The sequence below is a fragment of the Eutrigla gurnardus genome (genome assembly GCF_963514095.1).
Source record: "Eutrigla gurnardus genome assembly, chromosome: 4".
Classification (NCBI taxonomy): Eukaryota; Metazoa; Chordata; class Actinopteri; order Perciformes; family Triglidae; genus Eutrigla; species Eutrigla gurnardus.
The window spans coordinates 20,299,006-20,314,212 of NC_139918.1; the positions used below are offsets into that span (position 1 = coordinate 20,299,006).

Sequence of the window (15,207 nt, forward strand, 5' to 3'; positions counted from 1 at the left end):
CTTTACTCAGTAGCGCTGAAGGTGTATCTGAGATGTGCCGGGGGACGCGTTGCTCCTCCGGCCAGGACTGGATCAGACCGTGCGTCGGAGCGCACTGCCAGGGGCGCGCGGAGGCGGCGGCGTCACGGCGACCGTTTCACCTCCACGCGCAATCCAGACAAGGGCAGGTATATCCGGGTTACCAACAGGACGCTCATGTCGCTCACCACCAAGCCCAGAGCGCGCCGTTAACACCGTACACCGTCATCCAACCTCAGCAGGGAGGCTTTTCGCAACCCGCGGGCGCGGACGGCACCAGGAGGACAAACCCGAGGACCATCACGGCGGAGGTGTTCCATCCTGGCTGCGCCGGGGGGACCTGTCCGACCACCGTCGCTCACCGCCAGACGGGGGATGACGGCGCAGCGCGGGAGTGCAAAGGCATCGGATGTAAACTTCCAAGACGGATGCAACAGAAGCCCAAGCCGTGCGTCGGCGACGGTTGCGGTGCGCATGCAGGAGACGACGGGAGAGGACACTCCTCGCCGATTCATGTGACAGACAGAGCGGCGCAATTCCTGGATGACCTCCCAGACTTTGGCTCGGAACGCGGTGCGTGGATACAGTTGACGTGTGACATGAAACCAGGTCAGTACTATCAGCCTGTGAGTGATTAGCCACGCAATGTAATGATAGACAAACAAATATAAACAGAATCACTTAAATGATCGTTTTCTTTCTTTGCCACAGGGACCAATGAGCTTCCCTCTGAGGACGCCCTTGTGCTCCAGCTGCAGCTGTCTAAGAGCCAAGAGAAGCTCGTTGAGGCCCTCAGGGGCCAGCAGGATGAGGTCAGGGAGCTGCAGAGGCTCCTGGGTGAGCAACAGGGGACGCTGGTCAACCAGCAGAGAGAAATACTGGAGCAACAGAGGAGGATGTATGACCAGATGGAGCAAGTAAGATTGACGGATGGACTGCTGATCAGAGAATGTAATGTAATTCATAAGTCATGTTGATTATTATAACTATCACGCTAAAAACTGTTTTTATTTCTCTACTTCCAGGTTAAAGCCCAGTACAGCACAATGATGGACAGCATCAAACAAACATCTTTCCAGAACCTCCAGGGGGAGCTAGACAGTCGCATGGAAACTATGAGTGGGAAGGTGAGAGCCCACCAAGCACAGCAGGCTCTCTCTCTGCACAAGGTGGACATGGAGGCCAGCGTGATGGAGGTGAGCTGCAAGTTGAACCAGAAATCAAGGGCGCACTCAAAATATAGCGTATAAAAAAACAACAACCTTACGATATAGGCAGTGTGATCAAAGTAATTTTTATGCCGTCAGGTGGGGCGCACCCTGTTGGCCTGTGGGAGCTGCGGTCCTGAGGAGTACTGTGGCTTCAGCAGTGGCAATCCTCGCTGCGAGAAATGCACCATCTGTCCCGCCGGCTTCTTCCTGGTCGCACAGTGTTCAGTCCACGCAGACAGAATCTGCCAGGTCAGCACTACTGTCTGACAGTATGACAGGGAACTTGCACGCTATAATAAAACAAGTACAAGTTAGGTTGGTGGGTCCCTGAGTTACAGCAGATGTTTCTATTGTTTCACCACTGAATACTGTAATGTAAAATAATCATGACTGACAGAAGAAACTGAAAAAAACAAGCAGGAGACTTTATGTGTATGGAGATTTTTGCGGTGTGGGAGTTTGGGTTTGTAGAGGTGTTTTTTTTTTTTGCTTGCTGCATAATACTAAGTTATGTTAGGGGAGAGTGAAGCAAAACAATAAAGTTGTAGCCTAAAAATTAACAAAATGAGCTTATAGACGCTATGATGCTCTGTCAAACTGATGGGAAACACAGATTTACTTTTAAGTTATGGCTGCTTTTTGATTCAGAGTGTTGATTTATTCGTCATTACAGGACAGAGATGAATGCCTCGAAATAGCTGACCTGTGCGGAGATCAACAGAAGTGTCTCAACACTCCAGGTAACAAGAATTACTGAGAAGTTTTGTCAACATTGCCTGCATTTGATTACAACTCTCGTTGAACTGCAAACTTAGTTGTAGATGATGCTTTCAGTGCTTTTTGAAATACGTTTTGAACAGCTCTTTGTTGCCCTATCATCAGGTGGATTCAGGTGCCAGGAGATGACAGAGCAGGAAGCCGACTCGGGAATGTGCGGCCACGGCTACTTCTACAACTCAGACATGGCTGAGTGTCAGGCCTGTTACGAGTGTGACGGGGAGCCCATGGCTTCGCCATGTACCTTCACCACAGACACCATCTGCTCCGGCCGCGCTGCTGCCGGTGAAAGCGCCCTCTCTCTGTCCTGGGCCGGAGACGTGAGTCTGCCTGGCGCTAAAGGCCAAAACCTGGCTCACGCCTTCCCTAGCGTGAAGCTTCGCATCCGGGGAAGAGGCGACGCAGGTCTGCTGTCCGCTGAGGACGGACACCTGCTGCTCCGGCAGCACGGTCTGGTCTGGTTGGATGAGAATCTCTCTGTGAGCCACGGCTGTCGGAGCTTCATCCAGCTGTCCCTGCGTATTAACAACACAGACGGCTCTGAAGGTCGCGACCTCAGTGGCGTCAGGGTCGAGCAGCAGGAGGTAAGGTCGTTCCAGAGCGCCAGCATCAGCGGGGTAGCGGAAGTGGCCCCCGGGCACGTGATCTCCCTCCTCCTCCGGAGCGCCAGCCAACACTGTAACCAAAGCAGTGAAGGTCTTCAGCTGTATGACACTTCGGCAGCTCCACTCAGTCTCCTGTGGCTCTCCCATGACACCGGGGCTGTTGCCATGACGGCACAGGCCATGGTGTCCGCACACTACCATACAAACTATCGGCCAGTCTTCCGCACCACCTCCACCTCTGACCCGTACGTAGTGGGGCTGACTCATGATGGCCGTGGGATACGTTTTGCAGAGAGTGGCACGGTGCGTTTTGTATTTCAGCAGGCATTGTACTCCATGGGTCAGGCGTGTGTAAGTGAGGGCTTCCAACTGTTGGCGTACCTCAACCGTAACGGAACCGGCATGGAGTTGTGCCGTACCTTCAAACCAGGCGTGCACTATCGAGACACATCCTTATCTCTGTCTGGAGCTGCAAAAGTTGCGTCTGGGGACACACTGGGCTTCGAGATCCTCTCTCCTGCTCAGTGCAACGTACGTTTCTTTGGCGACGAGACAGGCATCAGTACCCTCAGCTTAGTTTGGGTTCCCGCTGCAATTTCCACCTCTCTATCTGCCTCCGTGTCTCACACCGGCCTTCCCTCAGGAGCAGTTCGAAACAAGCCGCTGTTCTTCCGTCAGACCAGCTCTCCGGTGTCCCAGATGGGGCTGGTAGGGAAGGGACCCACGGATCAGAGACGAGATTTTGCCTTCAGGGAGGCTGGCACAGCCAGCGTGGCTCTGGATCTCAAACTAATTCACTCCTGCAACTTCGTCAAGGTGACTCTTCTAAGGCGAGGTGATCCAGTGGGGTCAGGGGGAGGCCGGGAGGCAGATGGATCACGACCCGTTACTTTGGCCCAGCAGGTTGGTGGTCAGATGCCTGAGGGAAGCCAATGGGCCAGTGTTGGCCTGCGGGCGTCCTTCCAGGTTCATAACGGCACGGCGGTGTTCTTCACGCTGGATTGTGTACGCGGACGAGTCAACCAGATCAGCTACCAAACAGGAAGTGGGGTGTCAATCATCTGGGTGGCAGCATAACGTAAGAAAGGCAAAACTTTACCATGCTGTTTTATGGTTTCCAGGAGACCCGGTGTTAACCCATTTATATGATGAAGTAGTTTAATTGGTTTGATTTCAGAAGAATAGTTTAACCCTTGGGAAAGACGCCTGTTAAATATGAATTTATAGCCAACAGCCTGTTAGCGTAGCATAATATCACATGAAACGTCACTTATTAACAAACTGTTAATCTTGTTTGTTTAATCCAAAAGAAAGTTGTCAATTACTGTAGTTTTATGCTAGACTAGCTGCTTCCCTTTGCTCCTAGCCGTTATGCTGCAGTCTCTCGGTATCGAGCTTCTCACCTGTAATAACTCTTGGAAATAAATATGGTGAATTACCACATGACCAGATCTTAAAACAATTTAATATTGTCGAAATAAGGCATTCAAATATTGAATTTCGTCTAGAAAAGTGTTTTTTTTTTCTTGTCCTTTTGTAGGATTAAATATCGTTACATCATAAGCAACTTAAATTTTACGCACAGTACAGGTACTGTTTACGTCAGCTCGTTACTTTACGACCGTGGGAGTTGTCATGGAAAACAGTCGTCTGCACTCGCGGACATAAACAAGCTAACGTTAGCTCTTCCCATCAGCGGGGGTGCTCGGCGACAAACGCCGTGTATAACTGTCAACCAGGCAATTTAAGTGAATCGAGTAGCTCTGGAGGGGCCGAGTGTTCATCAAAACTTGAGGTAACGTCTATCTTTTTTATTATTTTCGAAGCGAACATTAACGTGCGTTGTTTCTCCTGTCACGTTTGGAGGCTAACGTTACAGTGCATCGGTTTATTTACATGCGAGCGTTAAAGCCTAGCTACTGTCAGCTAAACTAGCTAGCATTAGCTGGTTTCGTGGCTTTTCTCAACCCACTTATCGTCAAAGGAACGTAACTAACTGTGCATTAACTCAAGTACTGTACCGAATTACAAATTTGAAGTACTTGAATTTTTCGTATTTTCATTTTCTGCTACTTCTGCTCCTTTACATCTCAGAAATAAGTATTGTAACTTGCTATTTTTTATATTGCACTACATTTATCTGACAGCTTTAGTTACTTTGCAGATTCAGATTAATAATGGAAAGATAGGCTATAAATAAATATGATATTATTGTATCAATAAGGATTTATTAGTATTGCATTGTTTTAAAAAGTCTTACATTTAACTTTCTAGGGGTATGCCGATGACCCGAATTTTAAAGGAGTCATCACCCGGAAATCGCAATTTCTCTTGTTAAAACATGCATATCTGTGTTTGACCTCAGTTGAAACTTGCCTGAAAGGCTGGAGTTTGAAAGTGGCGCCGTTTTTTCGCTTCTGCTCTTTTTCCGAACAGGAATAGCACACAAGGGTGTGCATTCCTAAAGCACGAGATTTTGATTCTGCGCCTTCGGTGACGTCACCGTGGCGGCTACTTGCATAAGCCCACCCCTCTTTCACCACCCAACCCCGCCCCGTCCGCTACCTGAAATCGCCGAAGCGCCGCCATTATGCTTTGGAGTCTGCATGCAGGCAAGCCCCCCCGGCTCTGTCCTTCCTGCGGCGAATCAACGCGCGCCTCATTACATATTATACAATGCACATCCGGACCAGTCAAAACCTCGCGCGTAATCTCGCGTGATAAAATCGCGGTACGAAAAAGGGTCAGAACAAGCTCAATGTTTGATTAAAATTTTTTTTTTTTTTTTTAATAAGTTTTACGAATTGATCCAAAGCGATCCAAGGGGGGCTGGATACGTATAAAACCAGGTGATGACTCCTTTAAAGTATTCTGGTGCTTGATTTTATGAAACTATGTTGAGTTAAAAACTAAATTTTTTATTTAAAAAAGGTAGCATTATGCATCAATTGTTGTATTTATATCAATGCAAGTGTTGGTACTGTGTAAGGATTTTCAACAAAGTAATTGATGCTTCGAAAGTATTTTCTCACACTTGAGTTTTTGGCTTTTTTTATGTTCATAAATGCCATGTGCTGTACTTCTGTCTTTTATTTATGTAATTATGTTATTCTGTTGATGCCAAAGGACCTTCAGCTCATTCCCACTGTGTCTACAGCATTTTTCTGCTGTCACCAAAAGGGGTTCGCTGCTGCTGGTTTCATTCAAGAGTGTTTTCTTTTAAGAGCATGTGTTTCATGTTAGCCGCCATTTTCTAATGTGAATATCTACTGCATGCCTTGTTTAATGACCACTTTCTGCATCTTATGGACTTTAAAGAGAGTCATGTGTTTCAGTAAGGCCCTGTCGGCATTAAATTGTCCTCCAGAGACAGCATGCTATCTTCAATATTAACACCTTAAGCTATAGTTACTGTTTACTCAAATTAAATTGCAATTAAGTGTATATTTGATGTTTTATATAAAACCCAATCAAAATAAAAGTGTTTAGCCAAATTTTTTGCTGCTGCCTCTGTGTAAGGACTCCGCTTGGTGACAGATGGAGTGCAGTTATTTAAAGAAAACCTTTGAAAGAAGAACCCTTGCTCATTTTAAGACGCGGTTTTAAAATGTTAACTTGTGTTTGTAAATGATTAGAGATAGATATCATGCAACATCACAAGTTGTCACTGTGGTTGTTGTTGTTGTTTTTTTCTGCAATGACAGGGATGCACTTGTTTCCTTTTTTTAGTTTCTTTTTTTAGTTTCCTACTAAAATAAGTACAAATGTTAGCAGCAGACTGTTGCCATGAAGTAAAACTCAAGCGATACGGCTTCTCTGCATAATGTCTCTATCGATCATGATGCTACTGTAACCTGAAGAAAGTATTTTATCTGAAGCGTAAATCAATTTTACTTCTTGTGTAAATCAAAATTTCTTCTTAAAATAATGCACCTGCCAACAAGTGGCTCAATGAGACTTAAATATGTCATCACACTGACTACTCCGCCTTTGCAGTCTCATTGTGTATAATGTAAATTGTTTATAGCCTAACATTTGCTTTTAAGATGTGCAAATTGCATTCAACCATAAAAAAATCATAAAAGCAGTGTTCATTTGTGAAGTATCATAAACTTGTGTTTACTACAGAGTTTATTTTCTGCAATAATCCGATATCAAATGGAAAAATTATGCTTACAGTTTTGGTGCAAAAATACATTCTCATTCCTGTATTTTTGTTATCCCTGCACCACCTGGTTGGACAGTCCGAAGACAGTAAACTCAGAAAGCTTTGCCAATGTATCCAGCTATTTTTCACACAAACCACATTCACGTTTAGCAACCTTGCCAGCCTTCCCTTGCCTTGCCAGCCTTCCCTCATTCAGTTGGAAAGCACTATATACTCAATTTTACGTTATTCTTCTAGGGGTAGTAGTATGTGATTTTGAACATAATCTCGCGTACTACAGTAAGAAGCGTGGGGGCTGAATTGAAAATGTTTGCTTCTGGCAGGAGCTGCCAGGTGTTTCCTATTACACATAAAAGAACAGAGGTCCTTTATCATGAACTTAAACAGTTGAAATTATATTTGCTGGGTAGTTAACCAATGGCCTTCCTAAGCACATCCACCAATGACCCCTCTCATTCCCAATGTGCTGCTGCTCTGCTTTGGCACAAGATCAAAAAGCATATTACGATCCCGGGCATATGTTCTACGGAAACCAGTAGACCAGTTGATGTTATTGTTTCAGCCTTTGAAGTTATGACCCCGGGTTAGTGTGTGCCATAGATTATTCAATAAATCTTGACTTTCAGGGAATTAGTGCCATTAATATGCAGGTTTATGTCTTGAAGGTGCTAGAGCCTCCGGGATCAAAAGACTGCCGACACAACCATTTCCCACTTCAGTCGTCTAATTCTCTCTTGTTCAAGGTTGCTTGACCAGACTGTTCCCATGAATAAAGCATGGGCTCCACAGTTTATGAACTAAGCCTAAATCTCGTATAAAACCTTTCTCAGAAACTAGACGGATGACAACGAGCAGACCTGAGTCTACAAACGGAAAAGAGAGAAAGATTTTGAGATAAATTGAAACCACCTCCAGGCTGATGGATGACTGGCTGGGTGAGTTATGGTGGTCTGACGATGATAAACGTTGAAGGAAAAAGGTCAGAGCCCCACAGTATGGAGAGCGGAGCGCCGTCTGGCAGGACTAGTTGGCCTTACACATTAGCACTCTGGATAATCGAGCACAGATGGCGGGAAAGACAAGGGTATGAGTGTGTCGAGTTGGTATGGCTGTGTCTTTAGGCGGTGCATAGGTTTGTTTGTATGCATGTATGTTGGAAACAGATGTTAATGTTTAGGTCCCACATAGAAACATTATTACATGGCTTTTAGAATGTTTTAGGACTGTCACTCAATTTGCATGGCCTCCAACATGCAATAGGAATTCAAACTAAATTATATCACCTAATGTGATAAACGTAAAAATGGCTTATTTCATGGTCATTTAGGGACTGTACAAAAATGATTAGGGACTGAGGAGGGTCAGAAACGGTGGGAACAGTATTTTTAATTTTGCTGAAAGGAGAATAGACTAACTTTTTGAGAGAGAAGGAAAGAGTGCAGATTACTATTTCAAATTTAATTTTCAAATGAATTGTGAAAAATTATGGCATTAACATTATGGTTAAATTTCGATTTTATATAAATTATTAATGGTGAATCAACTTGTATGCTAACTTTTACATTATTTTGAGATATTAAGGATAGGGTATTGTTTATTAAGGGTATTTAAGTTCAGGAGCGTATTGCATTTATTGTCAAGGGGGAATTGTAGTTTTTTTTATTATGGGGAGGGTTTTGGATTTAACGTCTAAGGGTATTGCAGTTTCTTATAGATATCAATCCCATGGAGGGTCTTGCATATGTAAAAAGTGTAACATGATACAACCCTCCTCCCCACACCAATATTTTTTGTCAAGAATATTATGCAATAGTGTTGGAGTTCCCTCCAAAAACCAACAAAATTGAGAGAAATGTTTCTCAAAAGGGAGTCTGACATATCATACTTGTGTCCTTGCCCTGCATGGAATCTAAACTCCCCAACTTTTGTCTTATATTAACAGGCATGTGTGGTGCACACACACCCGTCTCAGCCAGAGAGATAGGCAGGCTGCCAGAGTGTAGCATAAGGTGGACATGGGGGCTACACATGGTGCACAGACTGTGGCTATAACATAGGTAAGAATGTGCAGAAAGAAAGTGGACTGCAAACTTCCCCCTTCATGCTTAAACAACAATTACACCAAGAAATATGAAGAGAAAGAAGGATACAGTGGGAGAAAACAGTGGAAAGAAAGTGAGAAAACGGCATCTGGATGCAGTTCTCACTTGTTTAGAACTGTTCTTCTTCTCTAGCTGCTTCTAAGTCGCCCAGAGGCGTCCCATCGTTTCTGTGCTTTGTAGTAAATAAGTAAAATGTTTTGGTGCGATATGTTTTGGATCATGGGCCACCATCACAAAACATTGTAAGTAATCCAATAAGTCTTCATATTTAACATCAGAGCAAATTATACAATTCATTTCACCATGATTTCATCAACAGTCAATATACAATATTCCTTGTGGTAAAATACTGCCCCCTTCTGGACATAAACAGAATAACACGTTTGGTGGAGTTACCATTTATTATCACTGCATGTGTGCCATTACAACAGGTTAACAATATAGTGTATTAATTTGCTATATATGACAACACAACTGTCTTTATACGTTACTGTAATCTTGACTTTAAATATAATGAGTGACCATATAATTCCATTCATGGATGCAGAGTGTCCTTTAGCAATGACTGTACTACCAGTACAGAGCAATACACATATTTTCTTTAAATATTATCATCATCTAATGACCTTAAATTGCACAATCACCTCAAAGTTTTACACAATTGTTACTTAGGACCATAATTGTAGTAAAATGTAATGAGAACAGGAAAAAGACAAGTTTCTAATAAAGTGTGTAAATGTGAGAGGCAGCATGTTAGCTGTGACTAGAAATAAGAATACAAACTGTCTGAGTTAAAAATCCCACGTAACATTAAGGGACGTGACTAGAAAAACCCAATAAAGCGTATCGAATATCAAATATCGAAGATCAAATGTGATAATTGGGCACTTAAGTGTTGCAGCGAAAAGGAAATGACATCGCTATCATCTTATGCGAGGCATCTTTGAGGCAAATAGTGGTTAAGTTGATAGATGATGATGATGAGAGAAATTAGTAAGATGACACAGAGTTCACGTAGTTTATGTTATGTTAATTACAGCTTTGGAGTACGCTTGTAATGATGAACTACGATTAAGAACATAAAAGGACTGCAAAGTTGGTTGCGGGTAAAGAACTGTACTAACACTATTGGATTAACACATTAAATGATGTTCAGCTGCACACAATGCTGCCCTAATATTGTCAAAGGAATAACATTCAGTGCACTTCCATTATATAGTTTGACTAAAACAATGGGGGAACCCTCACTGAATGTAATGTTACTGGCAAAACTGTGTATTTCAAGTCTATGAATGCAAGTTTACCATTTGTGAAACACTTTATAATAACATAATGAGTTGGTTTTTGGTCCATGCTGCAAAGAGAACTGAATTGTCAGAACAATGTCCACAAAGTGACAGACTGGTAGAAGGGGAGGAATGAGTAAAACACAGTGTCAACATTGGTTAAATAAGGCCTGTCGGAAGAAAGCGAGGTTTTAGTGCAGCATCTCGATGAGGAGGCGTTTGAAGTCTCCTCCGCATTCTGAATCCAGAGCGTCTTTCAGGGTAACGTCATACTTCTCCAGGTACATATCCTTCACCGTCTCCAGGTCGATCTGGGATAACAAGATAACACTGCTGTCACGGCAAAATCCCTTTTCCTTTTATTAGTTTTGTCTTTGATTTGGATATTTGCATTGCACTAAATTGCCATTTAGAGCATATTTTATGACCAGGTTTACTTTGACTTGCCTCAGAGCGGCCTGTAATGATCCGAATGAGTGTGTCTTCATCAGTACCCGCTCCCTTCATGGCGGCATTAAGGCGTCGGGCAAAATACAGCTGCGGGTTCTTAGCACACCTCACTTTGAAACGAACAAAAGGTAGAAGGTTTTATTACAAGAGCTGATATGCGATCCGATAATTAATGGCTTGTGAACAATAACCTACCCAGGGTAATGTAGCACTCCTTCAGAGTTCCTGTTGCTTCGGAGTCAATGGTGTCCAAAATGTCTGTTCCTGAAAGCTGAAATACAGTAGCTTGACATGAGAACTCACTGTATCGACAGGGATGGGAAGCCAATGAGAAGCTTGATTTGCAGGGATGGGTGCAAGTCCTTACCGACTCATAGATCTTAAAGGTGGCCTGAAGCTGCAGGTAGTTTCTGTGTGTTAGGATGAAGGTGAAAGTGGACTCATCTGTGCCAAATCTGCCTTCTCCTGCCTGATGGGCACAAAAAAAGGAAATAATAGTATCAATAATAGCATAGTTATTTTCATATGTGTGGTCATCATTTCTGTGATGCATTAACAATGTCTCTCCACAGTTATATTTGCACAATGTTAGCATGTAGCTTCACACACTAGTTGTGAACTTCCACAAAGATTCCACAAACCTGTACTATAATAAAAACCAGAGTACAGTATAACCACAAAAACAAGGTTTTGATTTAATCAAATCTGTGATTGCATCCTTGGCTCACAGGCTTTGACATCTAAATCTCGGATCACATTCCCTTGCAAATACTTGGACTATTTAAAGGCCAAACTATGAGTAAAGCCTCTAATTCGAAGGAATTACGCAGCACCTGGCAACGTACCTCAAACAAAGATGTGGCATCCTGTTCGGCTAAATCCTCGTCCACTTCATAGCCGTCGTCTCTGCTTGCCTGTAGGGAAGGCGGGACATGAGAAGAGGGCGATACAGAGATACGGAGGGGAAGATAGGTTTGAGGGGATGGAGTTCGAGAGAGTGAGGGAAAGATTAAGTGAGTGGAGGAGAGGTCAAAAAGATGGATTACAAAAATAATCTTGGGCATTTAATTGGATAATAATCATCTGCTACACATCAATTGGAAATATTTTGAGGCCTCTTTGGAGAGACGTTGCCGTAAAACATGAGTCACTGTGTTTGTCTTTTTCTTTCTGGGGGAAGGAAGAGAGGGAGGAGGCAGAAATGGGCTGGGAGCACTGAAAAGTTGGCATAGAGGCCCAAGCATGCCAATGATGTGACGTGTGACCATTGTCCAAGTGGAAAACAATATTGTGAGCCGTATTTAAAAAGGAAGAAAAGTAGTATTCTTGGTTTTCCATACAGATCAAGGCTTCCACCTTGACACTATCAATGCTAAATATGGCATAAATTAAAACTAAGAAGTCTTTACCTGCAGCAGTGACATCAGAAGGTTCCTCACGTCTCCACTGGTGTCATCCTCAATGTCTGCCTCTAATTCACGCTCATGCACTGGTGACGCAAAAAATTGGATATTCTTTACACCATCAGCAAATATAACATCTATATTCAAGTACTATTACAATGAGTAACTTTGTTAAAGTGAAATTTGACCCCGTCCAGGATAAAATCTATTTATTGCCAGCAAGTGAGGGAAACATGGCTCATTACACCATGAATCACTCCTAAAACTGAAACACCCAAATACACAAAAATAAAACTTGGTGTGTATCTGTTCCACGTGCTGGTCAATTCATCACACTTTCCAGTGACATCAAATGATTCACTTTTTATAGCTATATGACTCAGCATGGAAGGAAACTCACCCTGGGCATAAGTCTCCTTGTATCTCAAGATGTCCTGTAAGAAGTTAAAGAAATATGAGATTAAATCAACTGACATTGAAGCTGCTCTAATCTATTTTTTTCATATTTGAAATGGATAAAATGTGTAGTATAAAGGTGGGTAATATCACAGACAGACCTCGTTGGTGGCTGTGCACAGGATCTCCACCAGCACGTCTTCGTCCGTGCCCGCCCCCTTCATGGCCTTCCTCAGCTCCTTGACGAAGTAAATATGAGGATGCTCTAACATGGCCACGATGGCATTCTCAAAACTACCTGTCAGCTCCTTCTTCAGGACCTCCTCCATCTCCTGGCGAAACACAGAATTAACTGCACGTACACACGAGTTGAGATATAAGAGAGAGAGAGAGGAAATACTTACGTCGTCATACTTCTCAAAGTACGCCTGTTTGATCTCCACACGCTGAGCTGCACAGCGATTGGCCAGGATCTGGATAATGGCTTCTTCATCTGTGCCTTAAGGGTACACGACAACACACACACACTCACAAGGGTTGACCTCAGGATCCTTCAAATACTATATATACGCTGTTTTTATGCAATGAAAATTATCTTAATTCTTTTATTCACATTACAATCACGTGATACATAGTGTACAAAGCTCAGTAATGTGCAAGCTCATATTGACGTTATTTAAAACGGAAATTCTGTCATCATTATGCTTATTTGTTTATTGCAAAATTGTGAGATTATATTTCATTTCATTAGGTCAGTCTTGGAAAAAAAAAAACCAACTAATCTAATGAGGAAGCATTGCCAATATATGGATGATCTAACAATGCTGGTATACATATATCTGGCCATTGACGGACCTTAAAATGTTCTTCATGGAGTCTGGTATCAAACATCTCAATTTAGAAGATCCATTGTAAGTCCATTCTTATGAGGTGACATTGAATGACTTAACCACACACATTTATAGAAAAGTGTGTGAAAGTGAATTAAAAAAAAAAGGCCAATTACACAATAACTTATAAAGGAATGAGACTCTTACACCGTCCACTTACCTAAACCTTTACATGCTTTCCTGATAGCCTTGATGTCAGCTGTGACATCAAAGTCCTCATATGGGACTATGGTGGGCTGGAGAATCAAAAGTAGAAGGAAAGGAATTAAACACAGTGCTGTTTGTGGACTTCTTCTATTCCAGGCCATCCAGGGCCGTTTTCTCCCGCAGGAAAAGGGCGCAGCCTGTGTGTGATCGCTGAGTCATGCAGCGGCAGCGGTCTGCTCTCCTCGCCCACCCTCCCTTCAATACAATGCGGCCTTATTGATCAGCGTTTTTCTAACACATTCCACCCGGAGCTCACTCCCTCCGCTCCACTTCAATGCGCAACTTCTGCTTCTCACTCATATCGCATATAAACCCACCGTATTCTCTGTGATACTTTAGTGATGTTGTTAAACTGTTAGTTTATAACCACACGACTTTCATTGCCGTCATGCATCCCATTGCATCGCAGCTGTGAACGTCGCCGATACGTGAATCGCACTTATATCGCCCTGATTTTTAAAGTCTCGTGTTATTTCAGAAGTTAGCCTCGGAAGAAATCCGCCCTTCTTACCTGCACGTTGCCCATGTTGTTCCGGCTCCTTCCGCGTGTAAAGTGATATAAAGTGACTTCTGGGAGCTGCGTGTGTCGGGCTGCTGATGTGATGCGCGTCTACTGTTTGTTACTGGAAGGACGCAGCCCTGTCCGGTGCTGCAGCGATGACGTCACGGCCGCCCATTCATGTAGCAGGGTGGTGCGCTGCTGTGCTTCTGTACATGTACTCGAGTAGCCCGTTGTACTCAGTTAGGCAGTGGACTATACTTTGTTTGTTTGTTTGGGGGGGGGGGGGGGTTCAGGGACATAGGAACATGTTGAATTAAAGCAGTTTCCGTGGTCACGATATAGCTTAAGCTACTTTGCAACAGTCTGTCTAAGGGCATGATAGTTCAAGCAATTAATAAAAATACACGTTACATTTTTAAATTTTAGAACCAGTGCATATGATAACCAAAAAAAAACCAAAAAAAAAACTAGCACACTAGGTGAGACACCCACGAAGTCCGTGACCTACATGCATGCTGGATCTGGATAGCATGCTAAATGTGATCATGTTCTCAGTGAGGCTCCAGAGGTGCCTTCTGTGTCACTGAGAAACGTCTACCTTGGGAGAAAACATCCGGCTGTTCTTCATGCCTCATTCAGCCCCAAACACGTCGATTACGAGGAGCTCAGTGGGACCGGACTCATTTGCTGTAGTGTGTTTTGCATATGGTTTGCATGTGCACGTTGTCTGCTTTGGTTGTGTTTTATTCTGCTGCTCTAGGGCTGTTGAAAGGCTGTTCTACTGTTTGTCTGAGTTTTGTTGATTGGGTTAGGGTGAGGCCTCCATTTATAAAAAAATTCTACATATTATAATAATAAATGTATTCTGTGGCTCACCAGTGCCTCTGCTGGGTGGGAAACAGCCTCATCACCATTGGCAGAGGCCCGGCCTTGCCCACAACGCAGGCCACTGGGGAAAGTCATGGCAGGCAGAAATTACCCTAATTACCTGCTCACACTCTGGAAGAACAGCCACAGGTGAGCTGCACTCAGTTGATTAGACCTGAGGGAAGCCACCCAGGTGTGGCTCATCCTGCTGATTGAGTCTGCGCCACTGAAGCTACAGGGCAACCCTGCTGTTTGGTCACGATGAGGATTTTAATTTGAGCCATAGCATATTCAGATCTTTAAAAGTAGTAATACCAGTGTATAA

At 43.5% G+C, this 15,207-nt stretch overlaps 2 protein-coding genes across 4 annotated transcripts; one reads left to right on the plus strand and one right to left on the minus strand.

Annotated features, from left to right (window-relative positions):
* Nucleotides 1-4: 4 nt before the first annotated feature.
* On the plus strand, nucleotides 5-3,989 carry LOC311012150 (uncharacterized protein). The gene is made up of 6 exons (XM_084007488.1): nucleotides 5-627; nucleotides 730-935; nucleotides 1,044-1,214; nucleotides 1,326-1,478; nucleotides 1,903-1,969; nucleotides 2,112-3,989. The coding sequence occupies exons 1-6, from the start codon at nucleotides 33-35 to the stop codon at nucleotides 3,686-3,688; spliced, it is 2,769 nt and encodes a 922-aa protein (XP_083863614.1). The 5' UTR covers nucleotides 5-32; the 3' UTR covers nucleotides 3,689-3,989.
* Nucleotides 3,990-9,251: 5,262 nt separating this feature from the next.
* Nucleotides 9,252-14,164, minus strand: anxa13l (annexin A13, like). Of its 3 annotated transcripts, none has more exons than XM_084008239.1 (11): nucleotides 14,025-14,163; nucleotides 13,467-13,542; nucleotides 12,821-12,915; nucleotides 12,578-12,745; nucleotides 12,421-12,454; nucleotides 12,027-12,106; nucleotides 11,463-11,531; nucleotides 10,985-11,086; nucleotides 10,813-10,888; nucleotides 10,615-10,727; nucleotides 9,253-10,478 (listed from the first exon to the last, which is right to left on the minus strand). In XM_084008239.1, the coding sequence occupies exons 1-11, from the start codon at nucleotides 14,037-14,039 to the stop codon at nucleotides 10,359-10,361; spliced, it is 948 nt and encodes a 315-aa protein (XP_083864365.1). In that variant the 5' UTR covers nucleotides 14,040-14,163; the 3' UTR covers nucleotides 9,253-10,358. The 3 variants fall into 3 exon arrangements, with proteins under 3 accessions (XP_083864363.1, XP_083864365.1, XP_083864364.1); XM_084008238.1 differs by having other exon boundaries at nucleotides 9,254-10,478; nucleotides 12,578-12,748; nucleotides 14,025-14,159; XM_084008237.1 differs by having other exon boundaries at nucleotides 9,252-10,478; nucleotides 12,578-12,915; nucleotides 14,025-14,164.
* Between the last annotated feature and the right edge of the window lie 1,043 nt (nucleotides 14,165-15,207).